The sequence below is a fragment of the Brachyistius frenatus genome, unplaced genomic scaffold, assembly GCF_029030835.1.
Source record: "Brachyistius frenatus isolate BFR_SWC_R1_liver_20210118 unplaced genomic scaffold, ASM2903083v1 Contig_340, whole genome shotgun sequence".
Lineage (NCBI taxonomy): Eukaryota > Metazoa > Chordata > Actinopteri > Embiotocidae > Brachyistius > Brachyistius frenatus.
In genome coordinates, this window is record NW_027210939.1 from 278,643 (window position 1) to 298,866 (window position 20,224).

At 41.6% G+C, this 20,224-nt stretch overlaps 1 protein-coding gene across 1 annotated transcript; it reads left to right on the forward strand.

Annotated features, from left to right (window-relative positions):
* Positions 1-396: 396 nt before the first annotated feature.
* Positions 397-3,299, forward strand: LOC138635939 (potassium voltage-gated channel subfamily S member 2-like). Its single transcript, XM_069723678.1, has 2 exons — positions 397-918; positions 1,248-3,299. The coding sequence occupies exon 2, from the start codon at positions 1,250-1,252 to the stop codon at positions 2,687-2,689; it is 1,440 nt and encodes a 479-aa protein (XP_069579779.1). The 5' UTR covers positions 397-918; positions 1,248-1,249; the 3' UTR covers positions 2,690-3,299.
* Positions 3,300-20,224: the final 16,925 nt, after the last annotated feature.

Sequence of the window (20,224 nt, forward strand, 5' to 3'; positions counted from 1 at the left end):
AGTTGTATAAGTGCAACAATCTCTGGCAATTATAATGAATAAATCTTTTTCATAATGATCTTTTGAGGAACTGATGTCTTTTGTGCCATTTTGTTGGATGATATTACAATAATGTTTGTTGTTGTTGTTGTTGTTGTTTTAACCTCCAACTGCATCACTGTAATAACAACAGGTCTATATGGCCTTGGAGTTGCTGGCTGCTTCACAGTGACGCAGTAAAAGCTTTGCTGTTCTCAGGTGCTGTTGTTGTAACCTACCTGTATCTTTCTGTCTGGAGGGTTTGGGCTTCTTCGTCAGTTGGTGACGGAGCTGCGCCTCGCCCCTCAGCACCGTGATGCTCAGATCACTTCAGGAAGGCGGTGCAGAGGGAGAGCTACGTGTTGCTGCGCAGCAACAGATAGAGAGGAGGAGGAGAGAGAGAGAGAGAGAGAGAGAGAGAGAGAGAGAGAGAGAGAGAGAGAGAGAGAGAGAGAGAGAGAGAGAGAGAGAGAGAGAGAGAGAGAGAGAGAGAGAGAGAGGAATTCCCTCGCACAAACAAAAGCGGCTGCCAGGGCGTGTATCAGTTCCTATATGGCTCCCACAATCTACTGTAGCCTATTAAACGTAGTGATACCTGCGGCTGAAGGAGGAGTGAAACCCGCTGGATGCAGGATGTGAGGACAGCCAGCTACAACAAGCCTCCGGGTACATCTGAGGAAGGAACGTGAATTAATCTGTCCGGAGGCAAAATTATATATTTGACATCGTGCCGAGGCTTCCTCCTCCTCTGAAAATCCTCCCGATCCCGGAGAATCCAGGGCACAGAGGTCTCCGCGTTTATTACAGGTCCACAGGTTGTCCTCAAACTGCAATGTGCCATCAGTGGAGTGGAAATGCAGCGTCTTGTAGGAGGATTCGGTGAAGTGGACGCGCTTTAAAGTAAGTTCTTACATGTGTCTTTGCTTCAGCGCAGCCACGGCTGGAAATCATTACTCTTGTTTTAATTATCTATAATGTCGCACAAACACGTGGTTCTGACAAAGATTCGTCCGTTTTTTGTCTTCCACCTTTAAAACAAGTGTGGTATTAATTTAAAGGATAAAAGCTTTCTATAGTTCAAAATAACTTCCTCTCTTCCCTTCTTTGTGCGTGTCTCTCTCTGTGCCGGCTGTCTCTTTCTATATGTCCTCCTCTTTGGGTCAACTGGGTCTGTCGCCTTCTCTTTGCTGCTCTCTGTGCGCCATGCGTCTGTGTGTCCCCCTCTCCAGACATGACAGGTCAGGTCCTGGGGGAACCGGGCGGCGGGGCTCATATGGAGGACAATGCCGCGATCCGCATTAACGTGGGCGGCTTCAAGAAGCGTCTCCAGTCGGACACTCTCTCCCGGTTCCCCGAGACGAGGCTTGCGCGTCTACTGCACTGCCAGTCCAAAGAGTCCATCCTGGAGCTGTGCGACGACTACGACGACACAGAGAAAGAATTTTACTTCGACAGGAACCCGTCACTCTTCCCCTACGTGTTGAATTTCTACAACACGGGGCGGCTGCACGTCATGGCCGAGCTGTGCATCTTCTCATTCAGCCAGGAGATCGAGTACTGGGGCATCAACGAGTTCTTCATTGACTCCTGCTGCAGCAGCGCCTACCACTGTAGAAAAATGGACCAGGACCGGGAGGACTGGGATGAGCGGAGCGATGAAGGAAGCACCACTTCATCTTTCGATGAGCTGCTGGAGTTTTATAACGACGCCACCAAGTTTGACAAACAGCTGCTCGGGAGCGCGCGGAGGCGCCTCTGGTTAATACTGGATAACCCTGGCTACTCCGTGGCCAGCCGGATCATCAGCATCCTCTCCATCCTGGTGGTGCTTGGGTCCATAGCCACTATGTGCATGAACAGCATGAGCGAGTTCAGCCTGTTGGACAGTGAGGGGCAGCCCACAGAGGACCCACGCTTCGAGACTGTGGAGAACTTTGGCATCGGCTGGTTTACTCTGGAGCTGCTGGCCAGGTTCGTGGTGGCACCAGATCTCCTGCACTTCTTCGAGCACCCGCTAAATGTTATAGACCTGGTGTCCATACTTCCGTTTTACTTGACACTCCTCATAAACCTGGTGGTGGAGAGCAGCCCGACGCTGGCCAACCTGGGACGCGTTGCGCAAGTGCTGAGGCTGATGAGGATTTTCCGCATCCTGAAGCTGGCCCGTCACTCCACGGGGCTGCGCTCCTTAGGGGCCACCCTCAGGAACAGCTACAAAGAAGTGGGCCTGCTGCTTCTCTACTTGGCCGTCGGGGTGTCGTTTTTCTCCGTCATGGCCTACACGGTAGAGAAAGAGGACAGCGAGGATCTCTCCACCATCCCGGCGTGCTGGTGGTGGGCCACCGTCAGCATGACCACCGTGGGGTACGGAGATGTGGTGCCGGTATCCATAGCGGGCAAGCTGACCGCTTCGGCGTGCATCCTGGCCGGAATCTTAGTTGTTGTGCTTCCAATTACGCTCATTTTTAATAAATTCTCCCTCTTCTACAAGAGACAAAAACAGCTGGAAATCGCAATGAGAAGCTGTGACTTCGACGAGGGGATCAAAGAGGTGCCCTCGGTAAACCTGAGGAACTATTACGCACATAAAGTCAAATCCCTCATGGCGAGCTTGTCAAACATGAGTCGGAGTTCACCCAGTGAACAGAGTCTGAATGAATCAGTACACTGACACTGTTTTGTGGAGGACACCCGGCCAGGTGGGATGACGCTGTTCGTTCAATGTGGCCGCGCCAGGAGCTGTCCAGGGTGCTGAAACCTTTGGGCTAAAAGTCTACTTCCTTCCACTGATGTCCGACCGTTTGCCTCTCTGTAGCTCAGTGCAATAATGTGTTAACCCATGTGTCCGTCACAATGAGAAAGAAAGCAAATGTACAGGACAGCCTGAATATGATATCTCACTGTGTACCATCACCAAACAGGCCGAAATCTGTCCCAAAAAACAACAGAGAATGCTGTAGTTGTTTACAGTCTTAGACAGTGTCACACTATAGTCCACCTTCCAGCTATACTTGTTGTGATCAAATATGTCTAAAGTAACTCCAGCTGTATCTCTTTTGAAAGAGTCTTGATGTGTAATTGTGGTGTTGCAACAATACTTCAGATGTGTGGTAAAAACAAAATGTATTAAACAAAAAATACATAAAATACTTCCTTGTTTTTTAATGTGCAGAGCTGAGGCCAGATTCTCTTCCTGTGTCTTAGACTGAGATAACCCGTGTAAGCCTGAAGGTGGAACAAGCGGTTTATTGTTGTGACTGACACGATATTAAAACAGTTTGACAGGCATAGCAACAACCATTCAGAGGTGACATGTTGAATGAATTTGTTCTCACGAGATGCGATGTTTTGGCTGCATCACCTTTTCAGTTTGTAAAACAGTAATTGTTGGAGTTATTCAAAGCATTTTATTACGAACTAGACTGTAAATCTACCCCCATAGCAGAAGTTATCTTTCCTTGAAGGAGAATTAAGGAGAAAACACTTTAAAGTTTTTGAGGCACAGCTGCCACTCTCTATTGAGAATACATTACGCAGATATAGTTCTAGTTTTTATTTTCTCACTGTTACATTTCATTTAAATCATTCACTGCAAGCAATTTGTCTTGTCTCCAGCCTGAACAATTGGAAGATGAATATTGGAGATGAACCGGCATATATCTCTCTTTTTCTGTCAAGTCTCAAAGTGCCTGGAGAAAACTAATTTTGTTATTCCGCTGGGTTGGAGTGAAGTTTGTACCTGTCTCCCCACTCCTGGTCAGCCTCCCATAAACAGCTCTGTCACTGGAGCCAATAGCAGTTGCAGAAATTCAGCAGCACACTCACTTAGTGGCATTGATTTCAATGTAGATGATAAAGAGCCATTTGATACAAGTGGGCTTCAGCTCCAGAAAGTCCATTCTTTTTTCATCTCAAATACATTGAAATACAGTGATGTCAGTTTTTGATTTAAAAAGCAGTTTTACTTTGAAACCAGTTCTTTAAATGAGAAATCATCATGTTGAGCTGAATCTTCTTGTGAGCAAAGTTGTGACTATAAGAACATGATAAGAGAGTGACCGAGTGGCTCAGAGGTCATTTTAATGCACTTCAGCAACGAGGTCATGCTCACTTGTAAAATCCTGAGAAATCTTTTTCCAGCGTTTCCAAGTATTTCTGAAGTTCTCATTTGAAATATTATTTACCCTCAGAGTCCAATTATATCAGTCCCCTTTGTTTACGCCAAAACCTTTAAAGCCATTTCCCTTCAGGAGCAAATCCTCAACACCCCTGCAGTGCCCAACTAGCATGGAAAATCACTAAAGGAGTTCACAGTGAAAACAGGTGACATTTCAATATGTAAAGGCCAAAAAGAGGACAGTAGTAAATCTTGTCTGTCTTAGGCAGAGCAAATTAATTATAGAATTTAGGAGAAGATTGAAATGTACTTCAGGACTGCACGCATCGCAGAAACAGTAATGAGATTTAGTAGATTTGGCCAATGTCATCCAAGTCCAAAAGTCTGGGCTCTGCATGTGTGAGTGTGTAGGTCACTGTGACTCCTGAGGAGGAAGATGGAGATGTCTGGGCCCTGAGCTGCCTCCCTTTGGCTCGCCTGTATCATTATCCTCTCACTGTGGTGATAGATGTAAGGAAAGCTCAGGGCCTGCCTGGCACACAGCTGAGCCCAGACGGCAGCCCAGGTCATTAGAGGTTAGCCATTGCTCCTTACCAGTAACCAACAGGGCCTAAACAACCAGTCCAGTCTTCATCAAGGCTGATGTTTGTGACTCATTAATCAGAAAGAAAAAAAGTCACTTTAAAAAAAACTTGTCACACTGTAATCATGAAAGCTTTTAGAGGTGTACTTCATAATCAGGGTTGATTAATCAATTTATTATTTAATAAAATAATATCAATTTATCAATTCATTCATTTTCAAAACAAAAGAGTGCTTTTTGATGAAATCTTTTCTCATGTAAAATAGGTTTAAAAAATGAGAGAAGCCCGGGTTTATTTGGTTCTTTTCACGATGGCTGTGAACAAAGACGAGAGAGGAAGGGCGTGAAAAGATGCCGAAAATGTGGGAAGAACACTGAGCTTATTAATGCAGCGCTGACAGGGAATACACACTAAAGTGTGTGTGTGTGTGTGTGTGTGTGTGTGTGTGTGTGTGTGTGTGTGTGTGTGTGTGTGTGTGTGTGTGTGTGTGTGTGTGTGTGTGTGTGTGTGTGTGCGCGTGTGAGCATACTTTACACTAACATACGAGACAGCGTGTCTAATGAGGAACTTATTGAAGCTGGCAGCACCAGCGTCCTCTCCAGTCTGCTCTGTATTGGTGATATAAAACTCTGTTACTAAGCAGGCGTTTCGTGTTGTTGCACATTACCATCTGCTACTATCTCTTTGCTTTAAACAGAGTGGGAAGATTGGATCTTTTCAGCGTGCTTCTTTCTTTCTCTCCCCGCACTTTCTTCGTCTTCCCACTGTGCCTAATCTGTGAACATCTCCAAAAATAATCTCTCATTACTTGGATCATGGCATAGCTAATTATCACCTACAGATCTCATGTACACAAAACACAGGTAGTGCTAAACAAGGACAGCTGAGCAGATTGTTTTATGCCAGTATTAGAAAAATATAAATCAAAGTCTTATTGGATTTTTTTTCTTTTGGGTTTGTGGTCAGGACACAGACCTAGTTGTTCTTTTTTGGAGATTAAGTATTTCTTACCATCTTGAGTCTTGTTCTTATCAACATGACATAGACTTCTTTGCAAATCTGCAAAAAGTGAAACATTATGATGAAAAAGAAAATTTCTAGCAACAAGATTTAAGAGTACAGATATTCTGAATTAAATACAAATACAAGCGCAGCAAAATTCGCACTCTGACAATGCTAACATACTAATATTTAGCAGGTAAATGTTCACCACCATAGTTTAGCGTGTTAGCCTCCTAGCATTTTCTAATAAACACCCAGGTTGAATTGACAACTGGGCGAAGCAAGCAACTGCCCAAAGGTCATCTGGGTCAACAGTCAGGGTTCAACTTATCATCTTTATTCAGCTTTTTACAGCTTGTTGGGAAAATAAAGTAAATGCCATATGGGGACCAACAACATATTTTGCCTCCAGAGATCTTCAGGAGGTCAAACCAGCCGTGATTAGTAATTAGAGATGAGTCAGACGGGAAGGTGGTTCGTTTTGAGGGTATCTGGTCATGAATGTGATTGATGTCTTCATGGCCATTCCAAGATTTTAAAGATTTTTCAGTCACAACCATAAATTACATTACATTTCATTATATTACATTATATTACATTACATTACATTTATCTGACTCTTTTATCCAAAGAGACTTACAATAAGTTCATTTCAACCATGAGGGTTCAAAACCAGAACAACAAGAATCAAGAAAATACAATTTCTTCAAGAAAGCCAAACTACAAAGTTCTATCAGTAAGTTCTATTTTAAGATACTAAAGTTCTACTGTTCTGAAGAGGTGTGTTTTTAGTTTGTGGTGGAAGATGTTCAGAGTTTCTGCTGTCCTGATGTCGATGGAGCTCATTCCACCATTTAGGAGCCAGGACAGCAAACAGTCGGGATTTTGTAGAGTGTTTAGCTCGGTGAGGAGCAACAAGCTGATTGGTAGAAGCAGAGCGGAGTGAGCGGGCTGGGATGTAGGGTTGGACCATGTCCTGGATGTAGAGGAGGAGGAGGAGGAGCAGGAGGAGGAGCAGGAGCAGAGGAGGAGGAGCGGAGGGAGCGGGCTGGGATGTAGGGTTGGACCATGTCCTGGATGTAGAGGAGGAGGAGGAGGAGGAGGAGGAGGAGCAGGAGGAGGAGCAGGAGCAGAGGAGGAGGAGCGGAGGGAGCGGGCTGGGATGTAGGGTTGGACCATGTCCTGGATGTACACTGGACCAGATCTGTTCACAGCACGGTACGCAAGTACCAATGTTTGGAAACGGATGCAGGCAGCTACTGGTAACCAGTGAAGGGAGCAGAGGAGGAGGAGGAGGAGGAGGAGGAGCGGAGTAGTGCGAGTGTATTTCGGCAGGTTAAAGATCAGTCGAGCTGCGGCATTCTGGATGAGCTGCAGAGGTCGGATGGTACTAACAGGTAGACCTGTTACAGTAGTCCAGACGTGAGATGACCAGAACCTGGACCAGAACCTGGACCAGAACCAGAGCTTGGACCAGAGCCTGGACCAGAGCCTAGATTTAATGAAGCGCCTCCTTCTGAGTGAGAAGAGGACGTATTCTCCTGATGTTGTGCAGCATGTATCTTCAGGAACGTGTCGTTGCAGTGATGTTGGCAGAAAGAGAGAGTTGGCTGTCGAGTGTCTCCGAGGTTCTTATCAGTCAGGGTCGGGATAACAGAGTTGTTGAAGGTAGTAGTCAGGTCGAGGGTGGGACAGTCTTTCCCTGGAAGGAAGAGCAGTTCGGTCTTGTGGAGGTTGATTTCCAGGTGGTGTGAGGACATCCACTGAGAGATGTCAGTCAGACAGACAGAGATTCATGCTGCTACCTGTGTTTCAGATCGGGGACCTGTGAACCTTATGATGCTGCTAGTGAAAGAGTCAGCAATCACCAAACTCATTCTCATTCATCATCTGAGATTTTCTGCTCTACATTTTATACCAACCTGTCTGGAAGATGTTGAACTTTCACTCACAGTTAGAAAAGTCTGGCGATCCCCAAACTGATTAGTTCTCATCTTGAAAATGAATGTGTGACCTGATTATAATCAGGACTCATTTAGTTTAGTTTTGTGAGCACTGAATATTTTTCAAACCTTATTCTGAATGAAGAAAAACACAACATTTCAACAAATCAAATATTGTATCCAACCACATCATACAGATATGTAACCCTGCACAAAACCTCCAGCAGGTAACGTGGGTGTCGGCCAGAAACCCTCCACAGGCACTCGGTCATGAAAGAGCTGCTGAAAGACAATAATTTGAGATAAATGCCGCCATTAACAGGCCTTCTTTTTAATGCAGCCTTTGGTCTGCTGCCATTAAGTGACTCATCCGCGGAGACAGATGTTTCTGGATCTTAATCACAACAGTGTGCCCACAGACTTTTAATGGATCGGACAAAATGGCTCAATCCAAGACTTAGCAAAGCTATTTGACCTTTTACCAAGACTCATGAAAATCAATTCAAAGGTTTACAGTAGATAGAAATGGCCAAAAAGTTTCATGGAAATCAGCTCCTTAATGGACTGATGCTGCTTAGAAAATGCAAATTAAAACAAAATTCTTAAGGGACGTCCTTATGTTAAAGATCCTGAGTCCCCACACTACAATGATTGTGATATACAGAGAGAGGCTGAAGCAGAGCTTCCATACAGGCTTGTTCGATTTAATGTCTGATCTATTAAAAACAATCAAAACAAGGAAAGGATGCTGTTTTAAGTTTCAGTTTCAGTTCAAGCTCCTCACATTTTTCTGTTGGGTCTTTTGCTTTCTCAAAGTCCACCATTAGCACCTTCCAGCTGTTCTCATCGGCAGATTGGATCCTCTGGGCCTCCTCCTCCCAGGAAGCTTTGGCCCTTGAAGTTTCCTCCTGCCCCCGAGCTCGGACTCTTTCAGTCTCCTCTGTTCGTTGGTGGAGACTTTGATGAAGGGAGGTTACTTCCTTCTCTTTCTCTCTGACAACCACCTAGTATCCCTTGAGCTGCTCATCCACCTCCTCCTATTTGGATACAGAGCCTTTATAAGCTGTCCCAGTCCTCTGTCCCAACTGATCTCAGTGCTGCTGAACCGTTCAATCTGCAGCTTCAGTCTGACATTTTCAGCGAGCAGCCTTTCGTTCTGCTCCTCATCTGAATTAAGAGCTTGCTGCAGAGCTTGGACGTCCTCACTGGGAGTCGCTGGTGCAGCTGGCTTCTCTGTCTGAACGGCAGCATCAAGTGCTGCATTGTCCTAAATGTCTGAAACTCATAAATATACATATTCATAATAGTTCAGCTTTAGTTAGAGTCGCACAGAAGTGACTTTTCAAAGTAAAGCTACTCCATTACAAGCTAAATCTATCTATCTATCTATCTATCTATCTATCTATCTATCTATCTATCTATCTATCTATCTATCTATCTATCTATCTATCTATCTATCTATCTATCTATCTATCTATCTATCTATCTATCTATCTATCTATCTATCTATCTATCTATCTATCTATCTATCTATCTATCTATCTATCTATCTATCTATCTATCTATCTATCTATCTATCTATCTATCTATCTATCTATCTATCTATCTATCTATCTATCTATCGATCGATCGATCGATCGATCGATCGATCGATCTATCTATCTATCTATCTATCTATCTATCTATCTATCTATCTATCTATCTATCTATCTATCTATCTATCGATCGATCGATCGATCTATCTATCTATCTATCTATCTATCTATCTATCTATCTATCTATCTATCTATCTATCTATCTATCTATCTATCTATCTATCTATCTATCTATCTATCTATCTATCTATCTATCTATCTATCTATCTATCTATCTATCTATCTATCTATCTATCTATCTATCTATCTATCTATCTATCTATCTATCTATCTATCTATCTATCTATCTATCTATCTATCTATCTATCTATCTATCTATCTATCTATCTATCTATCTTACCTACCTACCTACCTACCTACCTACCTACCTACCTACCGATCTATCGATCGATCGATCTATCGATCTATCTATCTATCTAGGCCAGTAAATGTATTTAAAGGTCTTGGCTTTCTTTGGCTGTTTTGTTTGGATGGTACAGAGGCAGCAGTAACAGAAAAACCCTTTAACTATACAAGCCTGTATAATTCAGGACTTTTTATGTCTGATGCCTGAGTGATTCCATGAAACTTTATGTCTCGGAGTGGTTTATGAACCCCTTACTTTACCATAATTAGTTCAACACAGTACCATAACTGTGGGAGGTGTACCAGGAAAAACATGTCCTGCAATATTTACTGCAGTTTCATAAGAGGAATGAGGTTTTATCTATTACATCTGTCTACATATACTCAGCTGCACAGGTGATTTACAACCTAACCATCCAGCTACATCCTCCTTTTTCCAGGAATCAAGGATTCTTTCTCTGAATCTTTCTCACTCAGTTGAGTCCACAGTGCATGTTGGGAAAGTAGTGGTGGGTGCAAACCTTACAGTGCACTGAGATTAATTTTTCATTTAGACTATCTGGATTGGGGGGTGTGTGTAATTTCCCCAAAGTCCTTTAAGAACTACAGTAATAGGCTGCACACGTTTATTATATCACGCATGAAATCATCAATGTCTAAAAGTGGTCTTGGAAAAACAGACAAACGTTCATGCACACACACACACACACACACACACACACACACACACACACACACACACACACACACACACACACACACACACACACACACACACACACACACACACACACACACACACACACACACACCACCACCACCACCACACTCCTCTGTACCTGCAGCGTGACTCAATGCATTTCAGAAGCAGTGCAGCTAAATCAGAAGTCCTGCTGGTAGATAATGAGGTGATGGTTACCACACGGAGGCTGAATATGAGACAGCGTCTCTGTGCTGGATATTCACATGGAGGAGCTGCATGTCAGTCAACAGAAAGTCTCCTAAAGTCCAGAATCGGGGTGTGAAAGAACATGCAGGCCACGACACAAAACCACACACGCACAGCTCGAAGTAAATTGAACTTCGGGTATTTCAGAAACCGCTACTCCCACAGGTGACAGAGAATCAGACCGATCCAATTTGGACCCATTATTACTTTTGGATGGGTGGTGGGAGGTCGAGTGAAGAGGACAGACACAATCCGACTTTTCCAAACTTTAAAACTATAGTTTGAGAGGAGAAATGGTTGGTGAGGCACATATAGATCACTGATCTGTCTGTCTTTGTGTGGGATGTGTTTGTGTGTATTTGCATGTACCGTATATGCACTTTGTGTGCAGGTAGTATGTGTGCATGTGGTCAGTGAGTGTGTTTGTGTGTGTGTGTCACTTCCTCCCTCCGGAATCAATTTCCTCCACGATGTGCCAAGGACATCGGAGGAGACAGTTTGATTTGTACAGCGTGAACAGGAGTGTCTGAGAGCCTCAGTGCCAGTCCACCTGAGCCCAACGGGATGATGTCAATAATACCGCAAAGAACCCTGGCATCTCAAGGTGTGTACTTTTGAAGAAAAAAAAAGAGAATAGTTATGTGGAAGGTTTTGAAAGAATATTACAGGAAATGTGAGTGGAGGTGGAAGATTATCGAGCTGACTTCATCCACAGGCTCGTGACATTGGGTGATGAAAAATTTCTGCAAAATGCACTCAGGCAATAATAGTGTTTTCCACCTTCGGTAAATTATTCACATCAGTCAAGGCAAAAATAAATTTATGTCTTAACAAGAATACAGATCCTTGGATCAAGAAGAAAATTCAGCTGTTGGTGGAACATGTCATCAGTGCAGCTGTCAAGAGGCAAAACACACAACATGTGATAAGCTCTGGATGGAAACTGGTTTCCTGAACGTAGCAGTAGGCTGTGATAACATATTGCAAGACATGATGTGAACATAACAGAATAATGAGTCTATTTCTGTTCCTTAGAACTGTAGCTCGTTCAGTCTATTTGCTCCCCCGCTCTTCCCCTTTTGCTCCATCTATCTTAGTGGATCATCAACTCCCTAAATACTAAGGGCTACATTTATTCCCCCGTAGTGTTGGTGAATGGTGATAATTGGCAAATTTGTTATAATTGCAGTGATGTAACTTGTGTGGTGTGGTTAATTGCCTTTGAAATCCACCTGGTGATAGAATTATACTGTGCAAAGTGCTGCAGCCGCTCTGGAGGGACCGCGCTGTCTAAATGAGACTGATTATGGAAACAAACTGAGCTCTGTGTTCATAGACTGGCCCTGTGTTTTTCACTTTAGCTCATCTCGACTTCGTGGTTTGTATGCAAACATAAAGGTGAAGGTCTGCCCATGACGGATAAATGTTGGTTGCTGCTGTGCATTGACAGTTTGGATGTTTTTATACTGGATGTTTTTTAGGCACTTGGTTTAAAAAGTTAATATAAACATTACCAGATGGTTGTCGGCTTCTGGAACTTTAAAGGAATGCTGAAAACCACAAGGGATTTCTGAGTAAAATAGATGTCATGAAAAGTGATTGTATTGGAATGAAGGTAAATTACAATGTATTATCTGATATTTAGAGAGGTAAATGCAAGTACAACAGCTTTCACCTGCAACTAATGATAATTTACTGGTGATTGCAGAGTAATATACATCCTTTTCACTAGTAATTACATTGTACAGTAACAGTTTGAAATCATCTTTTTAGCACCGAGCTGCAGACACAACGTTTGTACACCGATAAAACCGCTGACAGGTGAAGTGAACAACATTGATTATCTCATTACAATACTTCCTGTCAAGAGGTGAGATATATTAGGCAGTCAGTGAACAGTCAGATTTTTAAGCTGATGTGTTGGAAGTAAAAAAAAAAAGTGGGCAAGACTCATTTTGCATGTGGCGAGCGATTGCTACCTAAACACTGTTTCAGACCACACACACCCCTTCATGGCAATGGTATTCCCTTTCTGTAATGCTGGAAGGTTCTTATGAAGACTTTACAATGTTAAGTGCCCTGAAATAATTTCTGCTTTGATTTGGTGCTATATAAATAAAATAGAATTGCACTGAAACAGCTCTTTGCAGCATCCAGAAACAAAACCAATGAGGGGTGAGAGTGAGCCAATTAATTTAGTAAGTCATGGGCCATAAAACCAAAACAATGATCTGAAAGACACCAAAATGCTCAGAAGAACTGAAGGGAGCCACAGAGTTACTTAATGCATTGTAAGTCATGATGAGAGATGCCTTTCACGGTCTTTTTACTGAGGGGACTATTGTTAAAATACATTTTTCACAGAAACTGTTCATAACGGAACAATAAAAAAATTCACATAACTCCTTCAATAACCAGCCTTCAAAGAAATAAATCTAGATGTTTAACCTCACAGATTACACGTTTATATAGCACTTTGTGAGGGTCACGTTTTATTAAGTAATTAAGACCAAGCCTTCACAATGCTGTCAGTTTAAAGGGTTAACATAGATTTCTTGTGAAGCCCACATCTATTTGCTTCTATGAATCTCAGATCTGCCACCTTTTATTAGAACGAAAAATGGCCAAATGCCCAGCATGTAAATATCTATCTATCTATCTATCTATCTATCTATCTATCTATCTATCTATCTATCTATCTATCTATCTATCTATCTATCTATCTATCTATCTATCTATCTATCTATCTATCTATCTATCTATCTATCTATCTACCTACCTACCTACCTACCTACCTACCTACCTACCTACCTACCTACCTACCTACCTACCTACCTACCTACCTACCTACCTACCTACCTACCTACCTACCTACCTACCTACCTACCTACCTACCTACCTACCTACCTACCTACCTACCTACCTACCTACCTACCTATCTATCTATCTATCTATCTATCTATCTATCTATCTATCTATCTATCTATCTATCTATCTATCTATCTATCTATCTATCTATCTATCTATCTATCTATCTATCTATCTATCTATCTATCTATCTATCTATCTATCTATCTATCTATCTATCTATCTATCTATCTATCTATCTATCTATCTAGATTAATTTGACGGCGATTAAAGATGAAAAATCACTTTCAATTCAAGTAATAGGATTCACTCATGAGAACATTTGTTTAAGTGGATGTGGATGATTCAGCAACCCAAGATGAAAGAGGGACCAGCTGGGAGATACTGCCTCATGTTCATCATTATCCCACTGGAAGCTGCAGTGGTGTGAATCTGAGAAAACATCAGAAGAATGCAGATAGATGGCTTCACATTATGGATCATTACAGCGTCCTGTGGGCCAAATCCCTGCTAATGTGAGGGTGGAATTGTTCTGTCTATTTTTGCTATTACAACTTTTTCCGAGAGTTGTAACAGTAAGATTTGTGTTTTTGTGTGTCTGTCCATGAGCATTATGTCTACTTGATATCAAGATAAACCTTTGCTACAAATCATAATCAGCTGGTGTGTCACTATTGATGTGTTTTATTGACGGGGCAACAATCCCATGATTTAACTCCAAAAATATGTAATTGGCAGCAAAGACACACATCCAAGATTAAAATCCCAACCTTCAAGCTATGTCACATGAAATGGACTCACTGGTGAGGAACAGAAAGGAGCAATGGAGGGAAAGAGGCGGAGAGATTTGCTCACCCGAGACACTTCTAATCTATTAGTCGGGGCTGCACGTCAACTCCAATTGAGCAAACACACCTAAGCAAGACTCCATTGTGCCCCAAAGAGGCCGGCGCTGCTCGGCTGGTGCGTCCATGTGAACTCGTGAATATGCGTGTTCTGGTTTTGGATGAGGTGTCCTCCCATGCCGACCTATCTGTATTCCACTCACATCTGTGTGTGCAGTGATGCACCAAATAGGCACCTATACCCCAGGCTTATGGGGAGTGCAGTGGAGTGGAGACACAACAACAGGACCTTTGCGGTCCTTTAAGCAACCCACGTTCAGGGGGGGACTCCCATGATGCTCCTGCCACGCTCTCGGGACCACAGGTGGAAGCCATGCTGCCTCTGTGAAGCAGATGGTGGCGACCGGTTTCTGCTGAAATGTCACACCAATATTCCTTGCGTAAGAGATTGAATTCCCCTGCATCTCCGAGAGCCACTGGGGACCGATGCATCATTTGGAGGAGTTCATTACTCTTTCATGGACACTTCTCAGCACTCGAAACACACACACACACACACACACACACACACACACACACACACACACACACACACACACACACACACACACACACACACACACACACACACACACACACGCACGCACGCACAGACACACACACACACACACACACACACACACACACACACACACACACACACACACACACACACACACACACACACACACACACACACACACACACACACACACACACACACACACACACACACACACACACACACACACACACCTTCCTTTCCTCGTGCAGGAGATGGCTCTCCCTCATTCACTCATAAGGTCACCATTAATTTAGCCTCTCACAGTTGTGCAGATGGTGATGGATGGTTGATATTTCCTCAGAAAGCCCACTCTGTTGTGGACACCAGGGAAAGCCTTTCCTCCATCAGTCAGCTATGAATCAGATTTTCTTTTATCCACAGGCTTGAATCTGTTTGCTTTTGTCTGCTTGTGCCACTGGGCTCTAAACACAACAAAGAGAGTGGCATCTGAGTGGGTGTGGCGTTAATGACATTCTGTCACCGCTGATATGATGTAGACTCCACCAAGGATTCATCTCCCCCTTCAGACCTGATGGGAAGAGGCAGAGACACAAAGAATATCTATCGACCTATCACTGCAAGTCTGTCGTCATCTTTTCAAACACGGTTTGCTCCCTTTCATTCTCTCACGCATCAATTAATCAAATGTTTTGGATTGTTCCTCTCTTCCCTTTTCTTTTACACCTTTTTTTTTTTATCAAACTTCTATTTTTTTCTCTTTATCTTCTTTCACAAAACTAATCTGACATAAATGTTATAGGGATAAAAATTAAATGAGCATAAATCCTTTTCCTTTTAACTTTCCGGTTATGAGCACAAGGATTTAAAAGAAAGAAAAGAGCCACATTACTGTTGCTTTATTGTCCAGAACAGCACCTTTTATTATAGTCAGAGCTCACCACTGTCTCATCATCTTCAGGTGTGTTTTAACTCCAGGGAGCCTCGAACAATGTTTCAGAAAACCCTATTAAAAACAGGTGACATCACGCTGAGGAACAGCGTTCTGCAGTGTTTTTCAGACACGCCTGTACCATGAAACTAATTATCCATCTCATGCAGTCTAATGATATTTTTCTGTTGTGTTGTGCCTGTGGCATTGAAGACGCAAAACAACTTGAGGCAGAGTGGGAGTCCCTGTGGAGACGTGCCGTGGTCGTTTCACTTTCATTTCTGGCAGAATAGGAATACATATAAGTTTGCATCCCATAATGACTGTGCTGTTATAAGATGTCATGTTTGGGGAAGAAAATATAGAAATCATATATTATTTAATGGAAATCATATTTAAAAGGATTGCACTAGTTATATCTGTGCCATACTGTCTTTTTAATAAAAAGAAAATCTGCACCTTTTAAGTGTGGCTGTCTAATCAGTGATGGTATACATAGCTAATTAATGCAAGAAATTCTCCCCTTCACTGGGAAGCAACTGCAAAAGCGTTGTTCTTCTGGCTCCAGCATCGTCATTTGACATGTATACAATTGGTGGCTGGAAAAACAACATGCTGGGTTACCAGTAGCATATTCTCAATGACACTCTTTAACAAAAAATAAAACCCTTTTAAAAGCAAAAATGGCAAATATGAAGGATGCTCTGGACGAGGATACCATTTATGGTGTTTTGGCAGACTCGGATATTCAGCCACATTTATTTGAGCTGCAGGATATGAAGAAATCCAACATTGAGAGGCCGACATAGTGGCTGCTTGGATATATCCGGCGGGGACCGTCCAGACACTGAGGTGCTGTGAGCTAACAGCGACCGGTGCTGCCATTGCCCTCTGATGTCAACAGAAACTGAATCATTCTCCTGCAGCTTCAGTGGGGGCAGGTTGAGTTTGACCCAGAAAGAAACCATGTGTGCGTTACTAGCATTGAATTTTTAGTCCTCTTTTGGACACAGGTGTGTTGGAGAAACTAGAAATCCAAACCAACCAAAACCAGCCGGCCTGAGAGGGCAGAAGGCCGTTGAGTATTTTTGTCACATAACAATGTTTTGGCCAACGACAAGAGGGTGAGGAGGGTGGCGTTATGGCAACGTGCGACAAGTGGTTTTCTCAACACATCTGCTAAGATTACGATGTGTGATCATCACTTGTTGCCTAGTGATGAAAAACATCAGTGAAATTTATTGTAAAGTGTGCTGTATGCAGTATTAGTCCCACTAAAAGTAACGCAGATAAATGCATATAAACATACAGTAATGCAGAGGAGAAGCTGTGGCAATACAGAAACTGAAGTAGAATTTATAATGTGCTTTAGTTGTTTTGGAGAAAGTCATCTTTTTTATTATTCAAATAACAAACAGAATAGGAAATCAGGTACAGTATGAAAAAGACTTGAAGTCTTCGTGACTGAGTGGGGCTTTGACTTAAATGTTAATGTCATACTAACATGCTCAGGATGTGATGCTTTATATCCTGAATCACCAGACAACAATGCCTTTAGTGTCCATCATGCTATTTCATTTAATTCAGCTTTCTTCGTCACTTCGTGTCTCTTTTCTGTTTGATTATAAACCCAGCGTCATCACCTTTTATGCATGAATGCACTGTTTCTATTTTAAGACTGCCAATGCTTGCCTTTTGTTTGCAACTTTAAATTGATTCTCCAAGGTATTATTCATTACAAAGCTGTAAAAGTGAAGCTTGACGTAAGAGTTGAGAATGTATTGTATTGAGCCTGTGAATCAGTGGTGTGAAGTGTCCCTGATCAGAGGGAAACAAGGAAAGACTCTCAACACTGAAGTAGGAACCAAATTTAAAAGTTCAATAACATGACCTCTCAACGGTGACAGAAGTCACAACAAAGAACTGTACTGGCAAAACTAATTTTAAGTTGTATAATTACAATGACAGAGTTACAATTAATAACAACAATTTGTTCAGGGAAATAGATTTATAATTAAACTGTTCTGGCAACTTAAAAAGTGGAGGCAGCATTTTCAAACATCACTGGATCATTGTCAAATTAACTGTGACACCTTCACTGCAGAATAATAAAAAAAAATGAGATGATCAATTCACATCATGTCTGTGGTATTGTTAGCACAGGTATTTCTCTATGAAGGTGTGTCAGAGACTAATTGGGCCAGAGGTGATTATTCTGACAGCTTTTCTCTCCATCCACCACCAAAGCTTTAAAGGATGGCACCGTTCAAATTCTGTGCTTTAAAAACTGCTGAGGTTCTTGCATGGTAAAGACCTCATTAATATAAAATATTGTTAATATAATATTAAACTATTAGCAAAAAAAAAAAGCACAGATATCTTACCTGAAAAAAAAAAATCACTGGTAAAAGTTAAAGTCACCAATTACAAAAGTCTGAAAGTATCTGATAGTTATTGTACTTAACGTACTTAAATATCAGAAGTATTACGTGATATCAAATGTACTTACAAATTTAAGTAAAGTAGCCTAAATGCCATTATTAAAAAAGTAAACAGTAAGAATTTTGAGCATTATGAATGTGAATATATAAGTCATATATATATATATATATATGAATATTTACAATTTTAAAACAACTCTAACACTTTGCTGAGCCGGGGCCACTGTAGTTACAAGTTCAAATTATGATTTATGCTTTTCAGGTATCATGATGTTGTCCTGACTTGCTATGATGACTCGCCAGACCTGCTTTCTTGCAGTTTGTATCATCAGGCTATCACATTTCTTCCGATTTGAATTAGTAACAACTCAACTAAGATGATTAGGGGATGTGTATTAGAGTAATATATCTTATTTAGGAAATGTATTGGAGAGAAAATTGACAGGAATATAAAAACTTAAGCAAAGAACATATCGCCCAATAAAAACCTAAGTACGGTAAAAAACTATTATTCCAATGTTACATTACACTACTGATGAGCTCATTGTAAGGACAGCTAAGAATAGATCATCCAGGTCAGCCAGAGGCAAATGGGTCAAACCAGTGAGGCATGACATGTATCAGAGAGACTGACTAAGAGTCTACCATCAGCTTACATTCAGGAAAAAAAAAATCAATGCACCTCTAAAGTTACATCGCTGTGTCTCATGGGTGTGTTCACACTGGCAGCACTGAAGCTCAAATTGTAAATGCTCTGCACTTTTGAAGTTGCTTCTAACTCACATATTCACACTTTCCATGATACATCACATCACAATTTCCATTACAGGTGATGTCTGATATCTCTGATAATGCAGTAATGAAATTTAAGGAAATGATTCCATTTTTATTTATTTCAACGCCGTGTACCAATACAAGGGAGGACAACTGTCGAAACTTTACTCCCACACAAGCTGATTATTTTGTTGATAGTGCTGCACACTGCATTGTCACACACAGTGTGGTTGGTCGTCTGAAAAACAAATTCATGAATCAGACAAGCTCCTGGGTACAATTCCCAAATGCACACTTTAAACCAGGCATTGTGAAAGCTGGAAAAGCAGTACTACAAATTTCAAAGAATTTCACTGCGCCTGGGAAGATGTATAAAAACAATCCTCATTAATGCCAGAATAACATATTATTTGTCATTAATAGAGGACAACATGAACAACCTCAAGTTTCCAAGCTGACAAAGTCACAGCTCAACTTCTTTATAAATAAAAGTGTGACTATTTCAGAAATATCATTCCCACAGCAAGTATATCTTCTCTCCTTGTTTCTCTCTGAGCCAATTGTTGAATTAGAGAGAAACAATTTCTTCCTCTAAACCATCAAAATCTCTTTTAGACCCCGTCCCAAACACTGAATGTTTCCCCCTTAAGTAACACTTCCATATTAGATCTGTTCAGTCTCTATTAACAGGTCAAGTTAAGATGCTCGCTCTTGGTCCAGATGTTCCAGCCAAGTCTCTGACTCTGAATAGGTAGGTAGGTATTTACTTTATTAATCCCCGAGGGGAATTTTTTTCGCTACAGCAGCATACAGAAGCAATAAGACAATAATAGAAACAATAGAATAAAATAATAGAATAGAATAGAATAATAGAATAATAGAAAAACAATAAAATAAAATAGCAGTAAATAGCAGTAAAAAAAACTATAAATATAAAATATAAAATGCACAGTATATACAGTACATTATATATCTATATAATATACAACAAACCAAGAAACACAGTCAACATATATATATATATATACACACAGTACAGTATATATCTATATATATATAATATACAAACAAACCAAGAAACACAGTCAACAGTGTTATTGCACTGTGATGGATTTTGCCAGAGGTGAGTTATTGTACAGTCTTATTGCAGTGGACAGGAATGATCTCCTGTATCAGGAATGATCTCCTGT